This window comes from Pristis pectinata, chromosome 33, assembly GCF_009764475.1.
Source record: "Pristis pectinata isolate sPriPec2 chromosome 33, sPriPec2.1.pri, whole genome shotgun sequence".
Lineage (NCBI taxonomy): Eukaryota > Metazoa > Chordata > Chondrichthyes > Rhinopristiformes > Pristidae > Pristis > Pristis pectinata.
The window spans coordinates 3,104,468-3,131,447 of record NC_067437.1 but is presented as its reverse complement, the minus strand read 5'-3'; the positions used below and the strand labels follow the sequence as shown (position 1 = coordinate 3,131,447).

Genomic DNA, 26,980 nt, shown 5'->3' with positions numbered 1-26,980 from the left:
CCCCACCCCTCCCAGACCCAACAGGGAGAGGGTCCCCCTTGTCCTCACATTTCATCCCACCAGCTGACGTATCCAACGGGACCCCACCACCAAGCATTTCTTTCCCTCCCCACCCCTTTCTGCCTTTCAAAGGATCCGCTGTCTCTGTGACTCACTAGTTCACTCCTCCCTCCCAACCCATCCCGCTCCAACCCCAGGGACTTTCCACTGCCCCCTCCATAGGTGTGACACCTGCCCCTACACCACCTCCATCCAGGCACCCAAACAGTCCTTTCAGGTGAGACAGAGATTCACCTGCGCCTCCCTTAATATCATCTACTGCATTTGGTACTCCAAGTGTGGCCTCCTCTACATCGGTGAGACCAAAGGCAGACTAGGTGACTGTGGTCTGTGTCTCCCCATTGCCAGTCACTTTAACTCCCCCTCCCGCTTCACCACTGCTATGTCAGTTCTCGGCCTCCTCCACTGCCAGTACAAACGCAAACTGGAGGAACAGGACCTCATTTTCCATCTTGGGACCTTGCAGCCTAACGGCATGAACATTGAATTACCCCATGAAATAAACCAAACCCTCCCCCTCTGCTTTTCTCCACGGATGCTGCCTGCCTGCTGAGTTCCTCCATCATCTCGTTATTTTTTTCTCCTCTAGATTCCAGCATCTTCAGTCCTTTGTTTCTCTTTCCCTTTTAAATCTCTCACCTCCGATCTTAAACCTATGCCCTCTTGTTTTTAGCCCTTCCCTGGGAAAAAGACTACGGGCTTTCACCCTGTCTATGCCCCTCATGATCTTGTATACCCCTCTATGGGGGTCACCTGAACATTTCCTTAAATTTTATAAATAAGAATAGAAGTGAGGGAGAGGGTCCAATCTGCTTCTTGGTTCATTGTCTATTGAAGGAAAACTTCCCAGTTGTATTGTGACCCAGCTTGATCTGCATGAACTGAGAGAAAAAACTGATCAACTTACAGACTCTAAAGCTTTCTAGATGATGAGCATTAATTTGGCAGAGATAGGCGGGATTCAAGTTCAAGTTTATTGTTGTCATGGGTATATGTACTCAGGGTATAAATCCATGAAAATTAGGTTTTTGCAGTGCAGTACATTACGAGATGAGGACAAACGTAAGTTATCATAAACTTAATTATCATAAGTTACACATAACTTGCACATGTGTAAAATAAACATAGCGACACCAGTGCAAGATTGAGAGAGAGAAAAGAATAGTCTGAGGTAGTGTTTGGGTTTTTCAGGTCGATGCAAGAACCTGAGGGCAGTGGGGAGGAAGCTGTTGTTGAGCCTTGAGGTGTGATTCTTCAGGCTCCTGTACCTCCTGCCTGATGGCAGCATTGAGAAGAGGGCACGGCCCGGATGGTGGCGGTCCCTGATGATGGGTATGGTGATGGTAATGCCAAAAGATCCAATATTTCTTCGGCTAAGCTTCTAGTCGGACAGCAATAAAATAAGAACTTTTGGCTTGGGAATGGGCGATGTCATTAGCCATATTCTGGCAGCGTTTCATTTGATTTGCATCTATGATCTGATTTGAAAAAGACAGTGTAATGAGTCCCTTCAGTTGGGTAACATCCAAGTGGTCCCCATCAGCATGGCTTCCAAGGGTTTGACACTTTGTGCCGATTTGAGTACAACTTAACTCGGTTCTGAAATTGGAGCATAACCAGAGCACTGTAACGCTTGGGTTGTCTTCATTACTGTCTGGCATTCTGCAGTAACTGAGTGCAGCTATGTTAAGTGTCCCAGATCTTTTGCTAGTTTGCCATCACTTACTACCTAACGCTACCACTTAAAAGGTGAAACTGACTTTCTTTACTTCTGTTTCTCACTGGGCCAAAGTGTTGATCTAACTTCAACATCTAGCAGATGAAATTAAATTTGGATAGATGTCAAGGTGGTGTTCTGTAATTATAAACTTTTTTTTGAATTGGAACAACTTTGGGAAATCAGGGACCCCACCAGATGGTGTTGCTATGGAGATTTTGGAAACTGATGGTGAGTAGAGTGAATGATCTGTGTCAGGGGAAAGATGGAACATACAGACTGCTGAGAGGGAAGCTAAAATAGGTCAATGAGTCATTTTGGCTCAGCCTCTTTCTGGCAGCTGGTTATAGATCAGTTGCGAACAAGACTTGTGGAAATAGATTGCCTGACCACTACGTCATGGGGTCGGAGTAGTAGAGGGAGGGGTGGGGGTAAAAATTCATTGATGTGATCGTTGGGGATCTTCTTAAAGAGGGCCAATGGGATTGATGACTGACTATTTGTGCTTTGGGGAAGAGCTTCAGAAGTATAACCGTTAGCAGGCATGAGGGATTCAGTGGAATTTTCTCCCAGCAGTAGCAAAGCACTTAACACAGTACCGCATAAAGGAGTTTATGGGAGGGAAGGTGCTAAACAAGGTGGTTTTGAAGCAGAGAACCAGAAAAGTTTGAGGATTAAAAATGCAGTTAAGAAAACAAAGTGACTCGCAATGTTCTGGAGTCAGCTCCGAAACCTTGTTGATTTTCTTAATATATTAATGATTTGGAGGAACTGACAAAATAAAAATTCTTCAGAATTGTGATTGAAACCAGTTCATTCATGGGATGTGGACATCACTAACAGGGCTAGCATTTGTTGTCCATCTCTAAATTGCCTCCGATCATGTTGAACAACCCTAGAAAACTGTCAATTTTCATCATTCTAATAAATTTCATTTGTACCATCTTTAAAACCAATTCTAGCCACAGTAACAATTATATGGGCAGGGTTAGTTTCTTCTGAATCCACACCCTCCCTTTAAACTTGTACCATCTGGCACATTGTTCCCTCATTTTTCCCAAACTTTTGTGTGTCATGTTGGAGGTCCTCAAGTCCCATTTAAGAGATTCAAACACAAATGTCTAGATTGATATTCCAGTGTAATGCTGAGGGAGTGCTGCATTCTTGGAGGCATTGCCTTGTAGATGAGTTATTAAACCAAGCCTTGTTTGCAGTTGGGTGGACGTAACTGATCCTATGGCTCTACTTCGAAGAAGTAACAGTCCCAGCTAATATTCTTCAATCAACAATACTGAAAGAGTGCATTCATGTTTATTCTGTCCAATTGGTTGCTGCATTTCCTACTTTACAATAGCAACTACACTCAAAAATATATCACTTTTCAAAATACTTTGAGATATGCTGAGATCCTGAAAGTCATCAAATAAATTCATGTTTTGTTTTTAAAAGATGGTTTTTCTTAACAGAATCTTTGCTGTTTGTAAGCTGCATGGTATTAATGAGATATTCACCAATCAGCAGGAGTGTCATCAGACTCGCTACTTTTACACATCCGTTGTAGCTGCTTAAAAAAAATACATGGGAAATACCAAAGGGGGAATTCAGCACATGGTTATGTAATTAGAGGCGCATCATATCTCATCAGCAGGGACGGCCTACTCTGATTTTAAAATGTTCCTGTGATATTGCAACTTGATGTTACATTGCATGTAGTTATTTCATTGAGGATTTATTCCTCAGAACATTTTATTTCAGAGATGACTTGCTGAGCTGTGAATATATGTAAACAGTAACACTGAAGGTATGAATAGTTCAGCCAAAAAGTTGGTTTCACTGCATGATAGTCATATTTTTGATGGAATGAGAAGTCGTATAATGCAGGAGACCATTTAATGATAGTTGCCCAAACAATTGGAATTGGTTTATTATTGTCATGTGTACCAAGGTACAGTGAAAACCTCTTGTTTACGTGCCATCTGGACAGATCATATACAAGTACATTGAAGAAATGCAAAGGAAAACAGAAGGCAGAATATGGTGTTACAATTACAGAGAAAGTGCAGGTAGACAAAGTGTAAGGGCCACAAGGTAGATTGAGCGATCAAGAGTTCATCTTTAGCATATGAGGGGTCAGTTCAAGAGTCTGATAACAGCGGGATAGAAGCTGCCCTTGAGCCTGGTGGTGTGTGCTCTCATGCTTTTTGTGTCTTCTGCCCCACAGGAGGGGGGAGAAGAGAGAATGTCCAGGGTGGAAGGGGTCCTTGATTATGTTGGCTGCTTTCCCCAGGTAGCAGGCAGTTCAGCTATGAACTAATCCCACTCCCAGCCCTTCACTCGTAGCCCTACATAGCCCTTGCATCGTATACAATTCACTTTTGAAAGTTGCTGTTACGTCTGCTGCCACATTCTTTTCAGGCAATGCTCAACAACTGCTCTAACCCTTTTATTTCCAGCCAATTATCTTAATTATGCCTCTGGTTACCAACCTCCTGCCAATTGAAAGAATTTTTCCCTATCTACTCTATATATTTAAAAAAATCTTTCACCTTCTCTGCTGTAAGATTAATCATGGTTTCTCCATGTTTTCCTATTGGCAACCACCCTGAGGGTTACATTCAGCACACTCTGCAAAGCAGTGTGCAATAATACTGGCTGTCATCTCAAGGCAATGGTGCCGTTGGCTTTCCTTCATATCACCTTAAGTGTATTTCTAACTGCAAAGTGTGTAATGATTGCATTAGGGCCATACTTATCTTGACTGGGAGGTTCACCTGGCTCTTGCCCCCATTCTCTACCCCAATATGGTGCTTCAGCATGCTAACCCAGTGTGTTGCTGTCAACACATAGAAGAAAGGTCACTTGGATGAGTTGAATCAGACCTCGGCAAAAGTACCATTAGGGGAATAAAATAACTAGGTTTCAAATGGAATTTATTGTAGTCATACAGCATGGAAACAGGTCCTTCTGCCAAACTGGTCCATGCTGACCAAGCTGCCCATCTAAGCTAGTCCCATTTGCCCACGTTTGGCCCGTATCCTTCTAAACCTTTCCTATCCATGTACCTGTCCAAGTGTCTTTTAAATGTTGTTAATGTACCTGTCTAAACCACTTCCTCTTGCAGCTCATTCCACCCATGCTTTGTGTAAAAGGAAAAAGTTGCTGCTCAAGTTCCTATTAAATCTTTCCCCTCTCACCTTAAACCTATGCCCTCTAGTTCCTGATTCCCCAACCCTGGGAAAAAGACTGAGTGTATTCACCCTGTCTGTGCCCCTCATGATTTTATATACCTTTATGAGATCACCTCTCAGTTTCCTATGCTTATTAAGGCAAACTCTCTAACTTCTCTTCCTCGCCCTCTACCCGCTAAAGCCTACCCAAGCCGATGGTCTGGAGTTTCCCTTGTTCGAGAATAGAAGGCTTACAGCCCAGAGTCTCCTTGAGTCTCTCTCATTTCCCGTGGTCACACTGGAGCCTGAGTAGTTCCTCATTCTAACAGCTAGTTTTCCAATATCACTCAGAATCTTCCTGACACCACATCATGGGATTATAGATGGAGAGGGGGAGTGAGCACAGAGGGAGGGCTTTTTAAAAAAAAATGTCAGTAGTCACAAAACAGTTGTCATCAGACAAATGGTCATCTTCCTGTGGGATTTTATTTTTAAGTATGATTGATTTAGGACTTAGAGTCAGATTTATTATCACTGGCATATGACGTGAAATTTGTTGTTTTGCGGCAGCAGTACAGTGCAAAGACATAAAAATCAATAAATTACAAAAATAATTAAATAGTGCAAAAACAAAGGAATAATGAGGTGGTGTTAATGGGTCGTTCAGAACTCTGTTCCTTAATGGTTGAGTTTGGGTCTTCAGGCTCCTGTACCTCCTCCCCGATGGTAGTAGCGAGAAGAGGGCATGTCCCGGTTGGTGAGGGTCCTTAATGATGGATGCCCGCTTCTTGAAGATGTCCTTGATGGTAGGGAGGGTTGTGCTCGTGATGGAGCTGGCTGACTCTATAACCCTCTGCAGCCTTTTTGCAATCATGTGCATTGGAGGTTCCATACGAGGCTGTGCAGGCTGTGATGCAACAAGTCAGGATGCTCTCCACCATGCATCTATAGAAATATGTAAGAGTCTTTGGTGACATACCAAACCTCCTCAAGCTCCTAACCAAGTAGAGCCCCTGGTGTGATTTCTTCATGATTGCGTCATTGTGTTGGGCCCAGGATCAACCCTCTGAGATGTTGACACCCAGGAACTTGAAGTTGCTCACCCCTTTCACCACTGATCCCTCAATGACAACTGGTGTGTGTTCTCCCGACTTCCCCTTCCTGAAGTCCACAATCAGTTTTTTGGTCAACTATACTTACCACAGCTAGTATTGTCTAAACTACAGTGCATTAGAAACATGTAATTGGTAGTTTTCATTTTTCTCTCAATTTTTTTCTTCTCTCTAGAATCTAGGACTATAATGAATTGGCCATCTTGGGATTAAAATAAATAACATTTTCTTTTTATTTAGTTTTGAAACTTCTGAATTCTGTACCCCAGGGGTCTGGAGATGCTTAGTCGTTGAGTCTACTCGAGGGTAACTGACCTATTTTTGAGTGGTATAGGAATCGAGAGTGCAGGAATAGGGCAAGAAAGCCATGATCATTTTGAAGGCAGGGAGGGCTTGAGGTAGCCTGTGGCTTATTCACATCCTCTGTTATCACACTTCTTTGCCTTGGGCATCTTTCCCAGTACAATCTCCTCCTCACGACTGATGTTCAGAGTTAATTCATAGATCTTGGGATTGTGCCCAAGTAATCCTTTTCAGTATATTTATATCTGGCTGGCATTACATTTAAGCCTAAGGTTTCCCCCATCAGGTAACCATGCTTATTGTTGGATAGTGATTAAGATGGGAAATCCTTGCTGATTTAAGAGCAGCCCTCCATATTGTATGATACTGAACTTGCTGTGAAATTAGGCTTCAGAGGTAACTCGTTTCCATTGTATTATATGCATTTCATCAAACGCATCTGATCTTGTTAAATGAGGAACCATGGTGTATGAGCCATGGAGCAGCTACCAGAGAAGACCACATCTCTGAGGTTAGCTGCAGGGTGAATGTTGTAGTGTCTGTAAGTTACTTTGTGTTGCTTCTTGCAGAAGCAAATCAACAGAGTTAGACTGACAACATAAAACAAAAATGGAAAATGCTGGAAATACTCAGCAGGTCAGGCAGCATCTGTGAGAAGAGAAACAAGGTCAATGTTTCAGGTCAGACCCTTCGTCACAACTGAAAAGGAGAGAAAAGCTTTAGAGAGGGTGGGGAGGGGGATGTCCCTGATAGGGTGAAACTGGGGTGACCATGGAGATAAGCTGGTTATCTGGTCAGTGAGTGAAGGAGCAGTTAGAGAGTGAGAACATAGACAAAAGAATGTGGGAGTTATGAAATGCAGAGCGGGAGAGCGTGCCCGGCAGGTCAGACTGGGCACACCCTCCATTCCCAGAGGAATAAAAACAAACTGGGCTAATATTGCAGATGGATGACTGATACAGACCGAGAAATCAACTTGCCTGAAGTTGTAGAATTCAATATTGGGTCCAGAAGACTGCAGTGTGCCGAGACGGAGGATGAGGTGCTATCCTTCAAGCTTGCCTGGAGCTCACTGTGGCAGTGCAGGAGGCCACAGACTGATGGGTCGGACTGGCGTGGGGAATTAAAGTGACTGGCAACAGGAAGCTCAGGAACGTCCCTGCAGAGTCCACACAGGTGTAAATGCCAACATTCTTTATTGGAGGCATTTACAGAAGTATAATGAGATAATGTTTCACGAAAGGCAAATACTGGACTAGTGACCAAATCCTTTGTCGGAGAAGTGTGATTTACTTTTTCATTTCAAGGGATGTGGGCTTTGCAGGCAGAGCCAGCATCCCTAATTGTCCCGGAGAAGGTGGTGGTGAGCTTCTTCCTGAACCACTGCCATCCTTGAGATGTAGGTATATCCACAGTGCTGTTAGGGAGAGAGTTCCAGGACTTTGATCCAGTGACAGTGAAGGAACGGCGATGTATTTCCAAGTCAGGATGGTGTGTGGATTGGAGGGCAACTTCCAGGTTGCGGAGTTCCTATGCTTTTGCTGCCCTTGTCCTTCTAGCTGGTAGAGGTCATGGGTTTGGAAGGTGCTGTCTAAGGAGCTTTGGTGAGTTTCATCCTGTACATGCTGTATGTAGATGGTGCAGTTTGTGGATGGGGTGCCTATCAAACAGGCTGCTACGTCCTGTATGGTGTCGAGCTTCTTCAGTGTTGTTGAAGCTGCATTCAACCAGGCAAGTGGAGAGTGTTCCATAACACTCCTGACGAGCCTTGTAGATGTTGGGTAGGTTTTGGGGAGTTAGGAGGTGAGTTACTCCACTGGAGTCCTAGCCTCTGACTGTTCTCATAGCCACATTGTTCACATGGTTACTCCGGTTCAGTTTTGGTCACTGGTAACCTCAAGGATATTGATAGTGGGAGATTCAGTGATGGTAATGCCATTGAATGTCAGGGGGTGATAGCTGGATTTTCTCATTGGATTTACTGAGGGACAAATGAGGAAAGAGACAAATGCACAAACCCCCTGTGAAAGTCTAAAGCTTAGGCTCTTGGCATCTAAAGCTATGGCCACTGGTGGCTGAGAGATGAGAATCAGGGATGAACAAGAGGTGTTCTTTCAACCCTTTATAAATTCAGGATATATCCCTTTAGCACAATTTGCTCCTGCGAACCTAGTCTGGGATTTTACTGTAATTGACAGTAGAGGTCTATGTATGTAGTGATAGTGCAGGCATGTTGGATTGCAGCTGAATGGACTATTGAAGCAGTAGATGAACAGTGAAATATGGTACCAGAGGTCAGCAATAAGTCAGTAAGATCAGAGGAGGAAGTTTAAATGCTTGGAAGAAAAGTACCAGTTCTTAAAAACACAAAAATAGATTAATAATTTTGGTTACTGACCTCATTGCTAACCTGATTTTTTTTCTTCTTTGCTAGATGATAATTATGTTTTCTTTCTAACATATTTAAGGAATTATAGAATAAGGCTATTTAGTTGATGTTACTGGAGGTATCTCCTCCCCACTTAATGTACCTTTCTTTATTTTTTTAAAAATGATGAAAAACAAAATTGGATCCTGTAGTTGCCAGAAATTTGGCAGAAACACTTGGGGTGAGGCTATGTCACTACAGAAGCAGTGTTAACTATTCAGCCCAATCACCTTCATAAATTTTTAAATGACATTTAACCCTATGTTTCTTTCAAAGCATGGTTGAAAATTGGACCACCTCCCCTCATAAGCCCTTGAGGCTGTGTGTTAATTGGAAAGTTCAGAACTGATTTGCAGACCAAAAGTATTAAGGACTCTGATCAAAGACAGATAAATCAAATTAAGATGCAAACTGGCCACACTCCAAGTGAAAAGCTGCACAACAGGTGAAAAAGGACCAAATAGGCTACTCGTGTCCCTCAGTACAACTGGCATTCATCCAGGTTATTAATTTTGTTTTGTGTACAAATTTTAAGCCTTAAAAGCTTCTGTCTATAAATCTGCACTATTTGCTTGGAAAGAGATTTCAATTTTTCTTGGAACTTCTGTTTTCTCTACAGGTGCTGTTTGCAGTTACTGTAGATCTCGTCAGTCAGAGCTGTATCAGAAGGAGGTACGATAACATAAGTATCATAATATATTGGGTATGAAGAGAAGGAATTCAGGTGAAACTATTCCTTGGTGAAATGTGTTGATTTATTCATGCAATATGCAAAATGATTAACATAAATTCAACTCCATTACACCAGTGGGTAAAAACACCACACAATGTACTGCTAAATGAGTGTATTAGTTGGCTCAGTTGATAACTGCCTCACCTTGAAAGTTTTAGATTCAAGTTTCATGCAGGATTTGATCTCATAATTTGGCTACTTCTACAATGCAGTACCAAGCTGAACTCCTGATCACTGTCCAGGTGAATATTAAAAATCCTGTGACCCTTTTGATTTGCACTTTTGTGTCAAATTGGTTGCTTCTCTATTTGCGCTACTCATTGCATTTTGTAGATTAATTTGTACGAAAGGGAAGGTGTTTTTCTATGATATTAATGAGCGACATGGAACGCAGTTACTTTAATCCCAGGTTTATTATGCTAGCTGATCTAAGCAAGAAACTATGGAAGCAGTAGAATAGGCCTCCTTAGCCTTGTTAAAGATTGGGGCAGGATCCAATCACAGTAGTAACCACCAAGGAACATCATTAATGTTCTTTCATTTTAATTTCCTGAACTTAAACTCCACAATTGCACTGTTAAATTAATTTATATTCTTTATGTTTAGCTAAAAAATTTAAGAATCTTTGCTACTTAGTTGAAATCTGGGCATTGCCACTTTAGAAGGTTGTCTTAGACTGCAGAAGGGCTTGTTAAAATCATATGAGGGCTACGGGACTTAGTTGAGACAGTGGAAAAGTTGATCTTAAAGCAGAGAAGGTTAAGAGGGGATTTGGTGGAGGAATTCAACTTTTCCCAGTGGCAGAAGAGTTAGCAACCTGAGAACAGAGATTTAGCAAGGGAATTCATCGCTACAGTATTGAAAGTAACGATACTGATGGTGAGTTAGTCATCTAGAACACAAGGCAACTAAATAATGAGGTAAAAGGTTGGAAATACACAGCGGGTTGGACGGCACCGTGGGGAGAGAAATAGAGTTGATATTTCAGTGTGTTGATGTTTCATCCATTGTGAGGACTCTTCACAATAAGGAATCCACGTGAACGGACATAAATTAGAAGTTTTGAGTGTGTTACTTATTGCTGAACCTCTCGGTTGGATTCTAGTCTGTACTTCACTGTTAGCTGACACTGGTAGTACCTTTCAAAATAAAATTGTTCGGAGGTAATTTGTAATTGGTTTATTATTGTCCCACGTACGGAGATGTAGTGAAAAGCCTTTGTTTGCATGCCATCCAAACAGATCATTCCATTCATGAGTACACTGAGGTAATACAAAAGGAAAATAATAACAATGCAGAATATAATGTTACAGTTGTAGAGAGAGAGTGCAGTGCAGGAAGACAAATAAAGTGCAAGGGCCATGACGAGGCAGATTGAGAGATCAAGAGTTCCCTTATAACAGAGGGGTAGAAGCTGTCATTGACCTGGCGGTATGTGTTCTCAAGCTTTTGTATCTTCTGCCTGATGGAAGGGCGGAGAAGACAGAATGACTGGGATGGGAGGGGTCATCGGTTATATCGGCTGCATGCTTTCCCCTCTTGGATTATTCATTCATGCTAGACGTACTTTGTAATTGGGAGCTTGGATAGTAGATGGACTGGCCCCACTGGCGCAGGGGTAAAGTGAGCTGGTAGGCAGTCAGCATTCGAAAGGTAAGGGAGTTTCCAAAGATTTTAAACAATGTTCTTTTTTTGGATTCATTGACTGGTAAGTTACCTGTGGTAATCCCCTACTGTAGCTGGATATGTTTTGTTAGTGTGGTGATTTACCTTACCAGACTCAAAATACACCAAATCACCTGGTGGATAAAGTTTACCATTACACTGTGATGGCTGAATTACAAACTGACTAGGGAATGTTGGCATAGCAATTTCCAAAGGTTGGCTGTGATGAAAGTGTGACAACAGGAGTTTATGTACTTGTTAATATCCCTGGAAGAGCATATAGAGATTGAAAACAAAGTGTCACCTTTGCCTGATGTGGAGTTAGAAAGTAACTTGTGCCAGTTTTGGTGTCAGATATTGTCAGCTGTTCAGCAATGGGATGAAGAGAAATTTCTTCATCTTTTGTGCATCATCTTTTGATGGGGTTGGACGGAATAAGAGACACCGAGTAGGACAGAAGTAAGAACTTCTACTCCGGGTGTGAACTATTGAAATTCTCTATCTCCAAGGGCTGTGGATGCTGGATCAAATTGTACGTTTAAGGCTGAGGTCGATGTGTGGACTACAGAAGAATTGAGGGTTAATGGGAAGAAGTGGTGGCCAATGATCAGATCAGCAGGCTTGAGTGACCTGTGCGACCTACTCCTGTTTTTTTTATCTGTTCTTAAGAAATGTGTATTCCCGAGAGATTGTAAATGCTCAGTTCTTGGATATGTTCAAGGATGACTGATTAAATTTTTGGACGTTAAGAATCAAGGGATATAGGTGGGAAAATGGAGTTGAAGTATAATATAATGATAAGATATCTTTATTAGTCACGTGTACATCGAAACACACAGTGAAATGCATCTTCTGCGTAGGGTGTTCTGGGGGCAGCCCACAAGTGTCGCCACGCTTCTGGCATCAACATAGCATGCCCACAACTTCCTAACCCGTACGTCTTTAGAATGTGGGAGGAAACCGGAACACCCGGAGTAAACCCACGCAGACACGGGGAGAACGTACAAAGTCCTTACAGACAGTGGCCGGAGTTGAACCTGGCTCGCTGGCGCTGTAAGGCATTATGCTAACCGCTGAACTAATGATGTTGAAGAAGGCTCTAGGGGCCATTTAGCCTACTCCTGTGTTTTTTTTATTCTTATAGTCACTCTACTCCTGTGAAAAGTAACTATGTCTACATTTTCAATGGAAGCTCCTCACTAAACTTGTTCTGTAATTACAACTTCCCACCAGCTCCACGATAAGAAATGTGCCAAAGTGCACACAGTGGTGACTTTTTAAAACAAAATGCTCACAGCCAACAGTGTGATTTTTCTCTTGTCACCTTTCATATGATTTGAGAGTGTGATCAAGCTAAGCAAATCTGCTTAACAGACACTAAAGATCTATCTGGTCGACAGTATACCGTTTTCCCCAATATTGGAGACCTGATAGAAGTTTATAAGATTGAGAGGCATAGATAGAGTAAACAGCTGGAAACTTTTTCCCAGGGTCAAAATGTCTAATACCTGAGGACATGCATTTACGGTGAGAGGGGGTAAGTTCAAAAGAGATGTGTGGGGGGGCAATTGCAGGGTGAGTGCTGGGTGCTTGGAATGCACTGCCAGGGCTGGTAGTGAAGGGAAGTACAACAGAGGTGTTTGATCTGCACATGAATGTGCAGAGAATGGAGGGATATGGACATTGTGTAGGCAGAAAGGAATAGTTCAGTTAGGCATTTAATTAGTTCGGCACAACATGGTGGGCCGAAGGGCCTGCTCCTGTGCTGTACCTATATTTTACCACAGACATCTGCAGTTTTCCTTATAATCCCATTGTTGTTTTCCTCTCTTTCAGATATCTCAGCTGAAACTCTTAGAGGAGAAGTTTTCACGTTTGTGGACACAGTGCCAGCGATGTCAGGGCAGCCTGCATGAGGATGTTCTTTGCACCAGGTACTAAACAATCTTCACACTCCTATAGTCAACAGACCTCATTAAAATTGCTACTTACTGAGCTCAGCTGTGACTTTAGCACTGTAGAGCTCTTTAGTCTTGCCCAGCATGTGTTCCTCCTCCAACTGTCAAGTCCCAAGATTGGCATTTACCGTGCTAGTTTTGGGTTTCTGGTTCACCAAAAGTATACAGACAAGTGGGTCCATGGAGTTAGCTCACAGATCTGCCTTAATGTAAAGGAATGGAGGAATAGATCCAAGGGGCTAAATGACTTCATTTTATCTTTTCATTCCTGATCTTTTAACCCTTTTGATTTTCTGTGTTTTTGAATTCCCACCCTGTGCACCCAGAGAATACAAAGCAGATTTTTCTGTCTTTGTATTTTCAGGGTAAAATGTGGCAGAGCTAAATGATTTTTAAAGGATTTTACCTTCTTCCCTCTCCTATCCTGGAGGCTAACGCTTGCTATGATACAGCTGAGAGGATGCAAGCAGTCTTCCCAGTGATATTAACGTCGAGTGTTATCGTCGAGTGTTATCAGCGAGTTTGATCTTGTGAGACAGGCGGTCTGGCCCTGCCTTTTCCAGGCACCCAGCATTTGTACTTTCCAAAATAGGCAGTGATAATGAACCTGCCTGACTTTTCTCCCACCTGTTAAGTCAGTATAATGAGACCAATTGTAATGCCTCAACTGATATCAGTTAATTGATCCAGTGCCAAGATTTGAGACTTCAACTAGAAGTTGGTGTCCTTGCACAGTAGTTCCTCAGAAGAACATGGCCTGTATGAACTGTTTCCTGTTGTTCTGCTTCAGCTAGATCACATGCTTGTATGCTGTGTTGCGCTGCCTAAACTCATTAACCCTCAGTCACAAAATGCATCAGCATTACTGTGTGAAGAATGATGTGTGACACTCAACACAGCACCATAAGAAAAATGTTACTATTGACAGGTTAGAGTGCGAGACTGTTGAGATGGATGTTAGGCTTCAGGCATTTGAGTTGTGAGGAAGAGTTGAACAATTCATGCTTCGCTTGTTGTAAAGAAGGCCAGAGTTGACGTGACTGAATAATAACGTTCTCAGTTTTGATGAGCATTGATCTGGGCGACCTAGAAAATTATTTACTCTAACCAGGGCAAACGTTTCTTAAATTGAAGCATATTGTACATTTATAAACTATGTAGATGCCATGGCAGGTTCATCAGATCAAATAAAGAAAAATTTTTGAAGCTCTTAGTAATTGTGAGCCCAAAAGAAATGTGGCCCCCACCCCCCACCCCCCGAATATTTCTTCCTTCCCTTTGGCCTGTGGGTGAGAGGGGATTTCAGGGCAATGTGGCGTGTACGGAAGTAATGCAGCCAGATTTTTTTTAAATTGTCATATAGGCACTTGAAACTGCTCTAGTGGCACATGAACACCAGCATTGATCATTTGGTGCTTTTAAATTGAAAGTAATTTCATGAATGGGTTGTAGAAGCGCAACAGGACTGGATTAATTGCTAACTTCCAAAGGGGAATTGACTGTGTACTTGATAAGGAACATTACTGTTTTAGGGAAAGAACAAGGGGGTGAGGGAAGGGTGGCTCTAATTGGATACCTTTTCTCAAAGCAGAAGCAATGGGCAATGTGTCCTCCTTCCGTGCAGTAGTACTCTAAAGGGTCGCTAGATATTTAGAACAGAGAACAGCACAGGAACAGGCTCTACAGCCCACGATGGCTGTGCTGAGCACGATGCCAAATTAAACTAAATCCCTTCTGTCTGCACGTGATCCACATCCTTACATTCCCTGCATATTCATGTGCCTGTCTAAAGCTCTTAAGCGCCTCTATCGTATCTGCCTCCACCAGCACCCCTGGTAGCCCGTTCCAGGCACCCACCACTCTCTGTGTATATAAAAAAAAAACTTGCCCTGCACATCTATAAAAATTTGCCACATATTTGATGGAGAAATGTGCAGATTTATTGAAAATAGTTTTTAATTTCTAATGATCTAATCTTTTTGGAATATGTGGGCTGATTAAAAACCGATTCTTACTCAGTGGAAATTGACCCTGAGTTCCATGTATCACCCATGCAATATGATGTATAATGTGCTGTATTTGCCAGGTGTGGTTGCATTTTGTATCCCTTGCTCAATTACTTTTGGAACTGATTTCGGCACAAAATTGTGAAAAATACTGAATTCTCTGAATTTCTTTTTTACTATGCTTCGTGCCTTTGTTTTTGCGTGAGCTGTGAGAGTTTGCATGTTGTGACGTTTGAAACACGTTTTCATGATTTTTATCAGCACTTTTGGATACTGAGACAAAATCTGGAAAACAAAATGGGTTTGTAAATGAAACAAAAGATCTTAATGTGGCTTAAGGACATGTTAAGGAAGCGATATTGATATCAAGTGATTGTGAGAGGGTCAGGCTAGATGGTCTGGTATTGGTCTAAAAATTTCTACTGCTCTTGCATCCCATTACTCAACCTGTCGCATTGCTCTTCTTTTCTCCCCACTTTCCACATATCCCAGTTCTTTATGATCTCTCAGTAAGATGAGGTAGCATAACTAATAGTGGTTAAGTCTGATCTGAGGGTAATTGGGTGTGCAGGAAAGGGATTCATGGCTATCAGGAGATCTCGGGCTCAAACTTGACGTTTATGACTCCTTCATTGCCAATCAGAATGATGTATGAATTCAGATTAGTTCTGGTGGTTGCAAATCAAAGTGTTGTTCATTGAGCTATAGTCATGTAATATCCAGTGGAGGGGTGAGATTTGTGGAATGGATTTGAAAAAAACAACCCCAGATCAGAAGAGAGCAAAGCCTAGTGCGCAGTGCTTGGTGAAGGCATTGACTAATGGCCACCTTGCAATTTTGTCCTCTCGGTGGAGGAATGTAAAACATGAATCATAATGTTGCAGCAATCATTAGGAATCTTCCAGTTGAGATACTGATTCATGTAGATCAGGAAGGGTTCTGGTTTGATCTCTGGGCTGTGCTGAGCTCACTGATATAAGTGGGATGCACAGTCTGCTTAAGCAGAAATGGTCATTGGTTTATTATTGTCACATGTACCGAGGTATGGTGAAAAAAATTGTTTTGCATGCTATCCAGACAGATCATTTCACAACATCAGTACATCAATGTAGTACAAGGGAAAAGCAATAACACGTTGCAGAACATAGTGTTACAGTTACAGAGAAAGTGCAGTGCAGGCAGACAATAAGTGCAAGGGCCACGGTGAGGTAGATTGTGAGGTCAAGAGTCCATCTTTTTCGTACAAGAGGTATGTTCAAGAGTCGTATAACAGCAGGATAGACCTCTGTCCTTGAGCCTGGTGGTACGTGCTTTCAGGCTTTTGTAGGGGTAAGAGAGAACCTTCAGGGTGGGAGGGATCTTTGATTATGTTGGCTGCTTTACTGAGGCAGTGAGAAGTGTAGCCTAGGAAAAGCAACCAACATGATCAAAAGGTAGAGGAAGGGTCTATAAATCCATTAGAGCACATTAAAAGATGTAACATACAGCACCTTTCATGACTAAGATGTCTGAGTGCTTTATTCTTCAAATAAAAGATTTGCATGTATGTAGTTAAAAACAGAAAAAGATGCAAACGTTCAGCAGGTCAGACAGGATCTGTGGAACAAGCAACAGTTAATGAACACGGCACCTTCTGTTCTTTATTTTTGCATTTATATAGTGCCTTTCACAGCCTCAGGTTATCACAAAAGACTTTACAACCAGTGAATTTCCGAAACCCTGAATCAACAACATTGGAGAAATAGACATTTTTCTACATTACAACAGTGACTGAAGTTCCAAAGTTTGGCTGGTTCGTGCTTTGTGACATACTGTAGTCACAAAATGTGCTGTGTAAATTTAAATTAACTCTTTTGTATGAAGCACTGGCTTCAAATTTATATTGGAGCTATTTAAAGTTTCCCACTTGGTTGTGAAGAAATTATTTCCATGAAGATTCAAAGAACTGCACTATTCTACACACTTTGCTGGGACGGGAAACCAGTGTTGACGTGTTGGAGTCTGGTGTCACTCACCACAAGGCTAAAGCTCTGGTACACCATTCACTTCCATTATTAAAAGCTTCAGCGCAGCCTGAAGGAGGAAGTGAAAGACACCAAGAAGGCGATAGTTCCCAGGACTGTAGTTTTAGCTGTCAACATTGGTTTGGTCTTGGCCGAACACTGGTACCCCTCATGCCCCCTCACCCCTCGGAGGTGGAGAGGTGATGAATGGCGGATTATGCCCCCTCCTCTTATGTTGCAGCTGAGTTTTGTGCCTCGGTGTAGGTTGGATCAACAGCACATTATCCTGTCACCTCATTTCACCATTCCAAAACTGAGCCTCTCTTTTAAGCTCAGAGGAAGTTATCATGTTCCAAGTACATTGTAAAGTTCTTAAAGTGTGTCCACTTTATGCCTTTCAGCAGTAGTTTATGCCTGGGCAAGGTTCAGCAATCCCATGGTACCTTGCTCTGTCATTTATGTACAGCATAAACTGATAGTTCCTTTAATTTCGTGTTACATTTAAAGGCACTGCATGAGTGTTAGTGAATGCTACTTAATCATAGAGCCACATGGTATAGTAGCAAGGTGGATAGTTACAGACTTGCATTCAGAACTGGAGAAAAGGGTTTGAATCCTACCATTTAAGTAAATCTGGAACATGAACTGATACCAGTGAAGATCGCCATCAAACCATTGAATTGTTGTAGAAACTTGTTTGGTGGACTTGTGTCCTTCGGGGAGCAAACTACCAATTCATACCTGACCTGGCCTGCATTTGACCCGGTGTGATTGACTCTTAATTGTCGTTTGAAATGGCCTAAACAGAAAGTGGTGGAAATATTCAGCAGGTCAGGCAGCATCAGTGGGGAGAGAAACAGAGTCGATGGAAAAGTGAGAAGGTGAGCATGTTTTAAGTTGCAGAGGGAGGAAGGAGTAAAGAGGTCAGAGGGCATTACTGGGAATCTTGGTCAGCATGGGTCAGTTGGGCCGAAAGGCCTGTTTCCATGCTGTGTAACTCTATGACTGACTTGGGATGCAGACCAAAGTTGTCAAGGTAACAACGTTCCCTTTAACTACATTTAAAGATATTAGGACATGTGACCAATCAAAGAGTAGGTTTTAAGGAGCTTCTTAAGGGAGGAGAAAGGTGCAGAGACAGTAGCAGATGAGTTTAGAGGGAGTTCCAGGTTTGGTAATGACGTACCTGCTGATGGTGCTGCAAAGAAGTTCACCTTGTGTTTGAGAAACAGGTCGAAGGTGGGAGAATGGACTGTTGTGGAGAGAGCAGACCACGGCAAGATGCTGGGGGGTCCCTATAATGTTGATGGTCTGGGAGGGAGAACGTCGGCAGGACACATCTGCTGGTACAGTGATATTTTGGGTGGGGTGCTGGTGCTCCACAGCTGATCAAAAGCCTGTAAACGTTTTTAGAGCAGTGACCACTTTAACAAAGTCCTCTGGTCTCTGCTGCTTGTGGAGAAGCCAGAGAGCACGAGCCACCAGACCCAAGGACAGCTCCTATCCCACTGTTCTCAGACTGTTGAAGGGACCTCCCGTGCACTGAAAGATGAACTCTTGATCTCCCAATCGACCTCATTGTGGCCGTTGCACTTTATTTGTCCACCTGCACTGCACTCTCTGTAACTGCATCACTATATTCTGCATACTGTTTTATTTTAATTACAATGAATTTATGTCTGGATGGCATACTGTATGTTGGTATATGTGACAATAATGAACCAATACCATAATGGCAAATGTCCCTTTTAAAGAGGAACAGTAAAGATTGGGTATAAGAGTTTTCTCTGTAACCGAGCTTTTCTCTTGGGTAAATAGTTAGTTAGTTTGGAGAAGTTTAAAGCTGCTGTGGTTTCCGAGCAGTGAGGAAGTTTCGTGAGGCCTACAATAGGTTGCATATTTCACAGGACCCTGCTATACATCAGCCAGCATATTCACAGAGAATCTCCCAAGCAACGACTGTAATTTTTCACAAAGCCCAAAACTAGGATGCACAGTGCTGTGGGGAAGCTCAGGGCCTGTTCACATTGAAGGTTTAGTAGTATTAAAGGGAAGCACAACTACATCAAAGTCAAGTTTATTGTCAGATGCACAGGTACAATGAAAAACTTACTTGCAGCAGCATCACAGGCACATAGCATCAGATAAGCAGCACTCACAAGAAAAACATAAATTAAACACAACTTTTACAAGAAAGAACACACTTAAAACAAGAAAAAAACAAAGTCCATTTTAATGCAAAGTGGTCATAGTGTTATTAAACTGTAGTGAGTAGGGTTATGCAGGTTGGTTCAAGAACTGAATGGTTGAAGGGAAGTAGCTGTTCTTGAACCTGGTGGTGTAGGACTTCAGGCTTCTGTACCTCCTGCCCGATGGGAGCTGTGAGAAGATGGCATGGCCCAGATTGTGGGGATCTTTGACATTGGATGCTGCCTTTTTGAGGCTGCGCCTCCTGTAGATACTATCGATGATGGGGAGGGATGTGCCCGTGATGTATTGGGCTGAGCCCACTATTCTCTGGAGCATCTTGCATTCCTGCACGTTCCAATTGCCGTACCAGGCCATGATGAACCAGTCAGGACACCTTCAACAGTACATCTGTAGAAATACATGAGAGATAAGGGAGCAAACAGCTTTGTTATTGGAAGGGAAGGTAGACATTTATATTCCTAGCATGGACCTGTTGGGCTGAATGGCCTGGTCCTGTGATGGAAATTCGACGTAACATCTTTTTTTTACCTTTTTTCCATCCCTCACCCCAATTCTCATCAGTCGAGATTGCCCCATATTCTACATGCGTAAGAAAGTGCAAAAGGACCTCGATGACCAAGAGAAGGTGATGATGCGATTTGGACCTCCGACCTGGTGACGAGGGGAGCAGGAAACTAGGACCGTGTTGAGGAGGGAAAGGGGGTCCTTTTAAAACGAATCCATGGACACTTTCTTTGAAGGATCAGGAACTAGTTGTGTTCATCCACTGCCGTTTGGTGAGAAGTTTACCAGCTACAAGTTTGCTTTGTGTTCTAATTGAAAATACCTTGCTAATTGACTAGACAACTTTGTAAGATCTGACTTTTTAAACTTTCTGTATCTGAAGTAGCTCAGGGGCCCTTGTATGGATAGCAAGCTGTATGTTTTTGCATTATACAGTTTCTCAGGTCTTCAGGGATGTTTGGGCAAAAGGCAAATCGTGTCCAAATAAAGTGTACAGTTTTTATTTTCCCCAGGAGCATTGCAACGGAGTGCAAATTGTCAAAGATTATTTTAAACAATGTTGCAAATGACATGCATGGTTTTGTAAATGCACTGAATTGTTACACCAATGGATTGCTTGAAGCATGTCATCTGAATGAGTAGTTGAAATGAAATGTGTCCTAAATCAAAATTTATGGATCAGTAATGTTCAGTAACTTGAGGGCCTCTTGAATCTATTTTGTTAAGTTGGAGGAATTTTTCCCATTTAATGTACTGCTGCCTTTTGCTGAAAATCTGCTTTAGACTTGTTATGGGAGTGGAGTTGGAAGCAGCTTCTAAGCTCTGAAGATGAACAAATGGTTGCAGGAGATCTGGTGGTATTGGCTTGCGTTTAAGGAGGGTAGGAATAGGGTGAAAAATGTAAATGCTTTGATTAAAAGTACAATGAAAAGTAGCCCATCCCCACCCTCTCTGGGTATACTTGCGGATAGAATGGCATCGTTCATGGGTCTGTTCCTTTAAACTTTGATCTTTCTTCAAGTTCCTATAAGGAATTAACTATAACTATCTGCCAAACCCAGAAAATAATATGTCCCTGAACTAATTTGCAAATTATTTTTATTTTAAACTGACATATTTAAGTGTTAATGGTCAGGAATATTGGGAAGCCGAGCCATGGGATCTTCTTTGTAGCAGCCGACATCTGGTGGGAATTTACCTTTTGTGTTGGTATTTTTAGAAGGAACATTGTTAATGAATCGCTTACTGTTCTGAGGGACAGAATACAGATGTACAATGGGGATGGGGTGGCTGTTTGATTCACTCCTCCTGCTGTCCCAGCCTTCGAGGTTTGAGAGAGGTTCCTGTCATCCACACCATGCTGGTGCCTCAACCAAATCATGGGCGCTTGTGTTACCTGGACTGCTCATCCGTGACTTCTGTACCATTGAACTCTTCCTTGTTACCTTCCATCGAGGTGTGGAGTTCCAGTGGTGGTTTATCAACGGTGATTGGCAAATTCCGCTTCCCCACACTCAAGTTTTAATATTCCTCCGTTCCATTTACAGTGAGATGACACAACATAAACCATTGACGGAAACCTGGACCTCCCTGGTCCAAATGATTTGCTGCTAGATTAGTTGATCCATGTACCTATGCACCCAACGTTAGTGCATATTTACAACAGCAAGATTGTACATGGACGGCAGGGTGGTGGTTGAGCTCTTAGTCACTGAGGTAGAGCCAGCCACTGGAATATTTTTACATTTGCAGATAAGCATGATGTGATACAATATTTTTTATATAGCCATGTGTTTTTTTTTGCCAATGAACTTTTGTATCTGGAAAAATAAAACTCATCCTTATATTATGTGGTGTGTTGGTTTATTTTGGTGAACACCGGCTGCCTTTTTGATCAGCTCATTCCGTGAATTATTCATGCAAGGAATAAAATTTAATGTAACTGTGACTCCAGGTCACAGCCAAATGAAAATTAGAGGAACAACACCTTGTTTTCTGCCTGGGCAGTCTCCAACCTGGCAGCGTGGACATCGAATCCTTGAGCTTCCGGTAACCGCTTCCCCCCCATCTCTTTTCTCTTATTTTTCCTTTGTTTTTCTTTTGTCTCCTGATCCCACTAGCCCCATCACCCTCTCCCTTATCCCTCCCCCACCCTCTCTATCTGCCCATCACCCACACACTCCTCCCACCAGTTCCCCTCCCCACCTCCCTCCCTTTATTCCAGGCTCCACCATCCTCTCCTATCAGATTCCATCATCTTCAGCCTTTGTCACTTCCACCTCCCTGCTTCTTGCATCATTCCTGCCCTTATCTGCCTATCACCCCCCTCACCTGGATCCACCCATCACCTGCCATCTCTTGCCCCAACCCTTCCCTCCACCTCGTTATCATGGCTCTCCCCCTTTCCAGTCCAGATGAAGGGTCTCAACCCGAAGTGTCGACTATCCATTTCCCTCCACAGATGCTTCCTGACCTGCTGAGTTCCTCCAGTGCCTCTTGTGTTGCACCAGATTCCAGCATCTGCAGTCTCTTGTGTCTCTAAGGTAACTTTGATTTGGTCTCCAGGTAAGCAAAGACCAGGCAAAAGACTCCTCTCATTTGCGGCTCTATACCAAGCCTACTACTTGTGGCCCTGGACCAGCAACCCAGAATTCAAGTCCTGGCATGGCAAATTGAGAAATTTTAATTTAGCAAAGCAAATACCTCCAGCGACTACTAGGTCTTATTATCATGAAATCATGCTTCTTAACTGCTGGTTTATTGCCCCTTCGAGGATAAGAATCTGTCAGCTCAACATCCTAAATGTTCCACAGTACATGGATGATTCTTAATCTGGCAAGTCCCTCAGATCTGCCAAAGAAATACGTGTTGGGCGAATCATGGTGCAACCCAAGATTTGGATCAGCGAAGATTCAAGTAACCAATCCCAGCTTGGTAACCCTGCACAGTTTTCTCTTGAAGACCTTTGGGAGCTGGTGTTTGGTTTAAGAGGTGTCCTGGAGACTTGTCAAGCAACAGTTTTTACAGTGTCATATCAGTCAATGTCTCTGAGCACATCCTGTCCCAGTGTGGACACACTGGCATTTTGTCAGTTGAGAATAGCCTTAAGGAGTCCTCAGCTGCGACAATATAATGATCAAGTCTCATGGAACAAAAGACAACCTCCTGAGGTCAGGCAACATCTGTGGACTGTCAATGTTTTGGGGTCGAGACCCTTCATCTGGACTGGTTCATCTTCATCTGGCATGAACAGATGCTGCCTGACCTCTTGAGTCCGTCCAGCAGTTTGTTTTTGCTGCAGGTTCCAGCATCTGTAGTCTCTTGTGTCTCCGTCAAGTCTTGTGACTCCAGGCCAGGTAGATCTGGGACAATTCTGCCGAAGTCCTAATCTGAGGAAGTGATACTCACCCCTCCGCTGGATGCATGGCTGTAGAATGTACCCTGTGTAGAAAGCTTGAATGACAGTTTGTAAGAATGGAGCAAAACAAAGGATGCAGATACTGGAAATCTGAAACAAAAACGGGAAATGGCAGAAGGTTAAAGTGGTGTCTGTAGGTGGAGAAATGATCAATGTTTTTGATCAGTGATCCTTCATCAGAACCGTAAAGAGAGCACAAGTGCGTTAAGGTGCTGAGAGGAGAAGGGGTGGAGAGAATGGAAGATAGGGCGCACCCCAAAGTTGTCAAGGTAAAAGTGGAAGCAAAGAAAAGGAAAGGCATTAAAATGGACTGGTGCAGCCACATCTGTGAAGAGGGAGTGGATAACAAAGGGTGGTTACTGAAGGGTTAAAATTCACCATCCAAGGCCTGAAGGCTGCAACGTGTTCTGACAGATGAGGTAATGTTCCTGAAGATTACATCGGGCATCGATGGAGCAACGGAGGAGGCAGAAGACCGAGGTCAACTTGGGACTGGGTGGGGAATTAAAGTGACAGGTAACTGGGAGCTCAAGGAGGTTGCTGAAGGCTGAATGGAGGTGTTCTGGAAAGTGGGCATCCACTCTGCATTTGCTTTCTGTATTGGAGAGGAGACCACATTCATGAGCACCAACACACTGACTTGGAAGAAGCTGCTGTACCTGGAAGGAATGTTCAAGTCCCTGATGGGACGGAGCAGGAAAGATGCAAAGTAAGCTAGTGTTGCATCCCTCACTGCTGCGTGGGAAAGTGCCATAAGATAGGGAATGTAGTTGGAGACAGAAGAGTGGACCAAGGAGCCACAGAGGGAATCGTGCCTTTGGAATGTTGAAAAGGGAAGGTGTCAGGTATTGGAATCCATTAGAGCTAGTGGAAATTAGAGGATGATCCTTTGAATATAGAAGGTGAGGACAAAGGGAATCCTCTCCTTGTTCTGGCTGGGAAAAGGGAGGGTGAGAGAAGTGTCAGAACTGGAGAAGATGTGGATGAGAATCTGTCATCTATGTTAGAAGAAAAAAGATCGTAAAGACAGATATGGAAAGCCTAGTCATCTAGAAAGGATGGAAACAGAACATAATGGAGTCATTACAGGAAGCAGGGTAGGAGAAAGTGAGGTTAGGATACCTGTAGGATTTGGGTTTATAATGAATATTGGTAGCTAACCAAACCCCTGAGGTCGAGCTGAGAAGAAAAGTCTGCGTGAGAGTGGAGTGGAAATTGGTGGCAAAGGTAACGAAATGTTCGGTTTCTATAAGAGCACAGGAAGTAGCACTGATGGTCAGTAATGTAACAGAGGAAGAGATGAGGGTGGGAGCCTGAGTCGGACTGTAACCAGGACTGTCAGCTCCCATAGCTGTACCTTTGGTTTGGAGGAAGTGAGTGGAGTTGAATGGGATTTTGTTGAATATAAGAACTGGTCCTTCCAGGTGTAAGAAGGTGGTGGTGGTGACTAGTTGGACTTCAAGTAAAAGGTGAGGGGTGCTCAGACCATCTTGCTGTGGTCCAGAAGTGTAAAGGGATTGTATGTTCATTGTGATGATAAGCCAGGTGACGGAATGTGCCAGAGGTGTTACAAATGTAAGAGGGAAGAGGCAGGACAAAGGGAGGCAGGAGTCAAAGCAGGAAGAAATGTTCTGTCAGGTAAGAGCAAACTGAAACAATGGTGCACCAGGACAGCCGTGCTGGTGGGCTTTGTGAAGGAAGTAGAAGTGTCGGGCTGCAGAACTCTGACACTGAGGAGGGAAGATCCAATGAGGAACTGAGGTCAGTCTGGGAGATGATGGTCTGATGTTCATAAGACCATAAGACACAGGAGCAGAATTAGGCCATTCGGCCCATTGAGCCTTCTCTGCCATTCGATCATGGCTGATTTATTTTTTCCTTCTCAACCCCATTCTCCTGCCTTCCCCCCCCATAACCTTTGACTCCCTTACTAATCAAGATTGCTTTAGGTACACCCAATGACTTGGCCTCCACAGCTGTCTGTGGCAATGAATTCCACAGATTCACCATCCTCTGGCTAGAGAAATCCCTCCTCATCTCAGTTCTAAAGGGACGTCCTTCTATTCTGAGGCTGTGCCCTCTGGTCTTAGACTCTCCCACTGATGGAAACACCCACTCCACGTCCACTCTATCCAGACCTTTCAATATTCGGGAGGTTTCAATGAGATTCCCCCCCTCATACATCTAAACTCTGGCGAGTACAGGCCCAGAGCCATCAAATGCTCCTCGTACATTAACCCTTTCATTCCTGGGATCATTCTCGTAAACCTCTCCCGGATCCTGTGCAATGCCAGCACATCCCTAGATATGGGGTCCAAAACTGCTCACAATGCTCCAAATGTGGTCTGACCAACACCTTATAAAGCCTCAGCATTACATCCTTGCTTTTTATATTCTAGTCCTCTCAAAATGAACGCTAACATTGCATTTGCCTTCCTCACTACCAACTCAACTGCAAGTTAACCTTTAGGGAATCCTGCACTAGGACTCCCAAGTCCCTTTGCACCTCTGATTTTTGAATTCGCTTCCCGTTTAGAAAATAGTCTACGCCTTTATTCCTTCTACCAAAGTGCATGACCATACACTTCCCTACATTGTATTCCATCTGCCACTTCTTTGCCCATTCTCCCAACCTGTCCGTCCTGCAGACTCAATGCTACCCGCCCTCCAACTATCTTCGTATCATTCACAAACTTGGCCACAGAGCCATCAATTCTATCATCCAGATCATTAACATATAATGTGAAAAATAGCGGACCCAACACTGACCCCTGCGGACATCACTAGTCACTGGCAGCCAACCAGAAAAGGTCCCCTTTACTCCCACTCTTTGCCTTCTGCCAGTCTTCTATCCATGCCGGTACCTTTCCTGTAATACCATGGGCTCCTATCTTGTTTAGCAGCCTCATGTGTGGCACCTTGTCCAAGGCCTTCTGAAAATCCAAGTAAACAACAGTCACTGACTCTCCTTTGTGTATCCTGCCTGTTACTTCCTCAAAGAATTCCAACAGATTTGTCAGGCAAGATTTCCCCTTAAGGAAACCATGCTGACTTCGGCCTATTTTATTATGAGCTTCCAAATACTCTGAAACATCATCCTCAATAATGGACTTTAACATCTTACCAACCGCTGAAGTCAGGCTAACTGGCCTATAATTTCCTGCCTTTGGCCCCCTTCCCTTCTTAAACAGTGGGGGGACATTTTTGATTTTCCAGACCTCCAGAACCATTCCTAAAGCTATTGATTCTTGAAAGATCACTACTAATGCCTCCACAATCTCTTCAACTACCTCTCTCAAAACCCTGAGGTGTAGTCCATTTGCTCCAGGTGACTTATCCACCTTCAGACCTTTCAGTTTCCCAAGCACCTTCTCCTTAGTAACAGCGACTACACTCACTTCTGCCTTCTGACTCTCTCGAATTTCTGGCATGTTGCTGGTGTCTCCCACAGTGAAGACTGACGCAAAATACTTAATCAGTTTGTCCGCCTTTTTTTGTTCCCCATTACTACCCCTCCAGTGTCATTCTCCAGTTGTCCAATGTCCACTCTTGCCTCTCTTTTACTCTTTATACAGTATATCTGAAAAAAACTTTTTGTATCCTCTATGTTATTGGTTAGCTTATCCTCATATTTCATCTTCTCTCCCCTATTGCTTTTTTAGTTACCTTCTGTTGGTTTTTAAAAGCTTCCCAAT

The 26,980-nt window shown here is 43.1% G+C and overlaps 1 protein-coding gene across 2 annotated transcripts in view; it reads left to right on the top strand.

The window, feature by feature from the left end:
* Positions 1-21,715, top strand: part of pold1 (polymerase (DNA directed), delta 1, catalytic subunit) — a 145,968-nt gene extending 124,253 nt beyond the window's left edge. Inside the window, exons 25-27 of one of the 2 annotated variants that reach the window (XM_052043016.1) lie at positions 9,407-9,459; positions 13,022-13,119; positions 19,925-21,715. In XM_052043016.1, coding sequence (XP_051898976.1) covers positions 9,407-9,459; positions 13,022-13,119; positions 19,925-20,021 — 248 coding nt within the window. In that variant the 3' untranslated portion in view covers positions 20,022-21,715. The remainder of the gene's footprint in view (positions 1-9,406; positions 9,460-13,021; positions 13,120-19,924) is intronic. The other variant, XM_052043015.1, reaches the window with a different exon arrangement.
* The last annotated feature ends 5,265 nt before the right edge of the window (positions 21,716-26,980 follow it).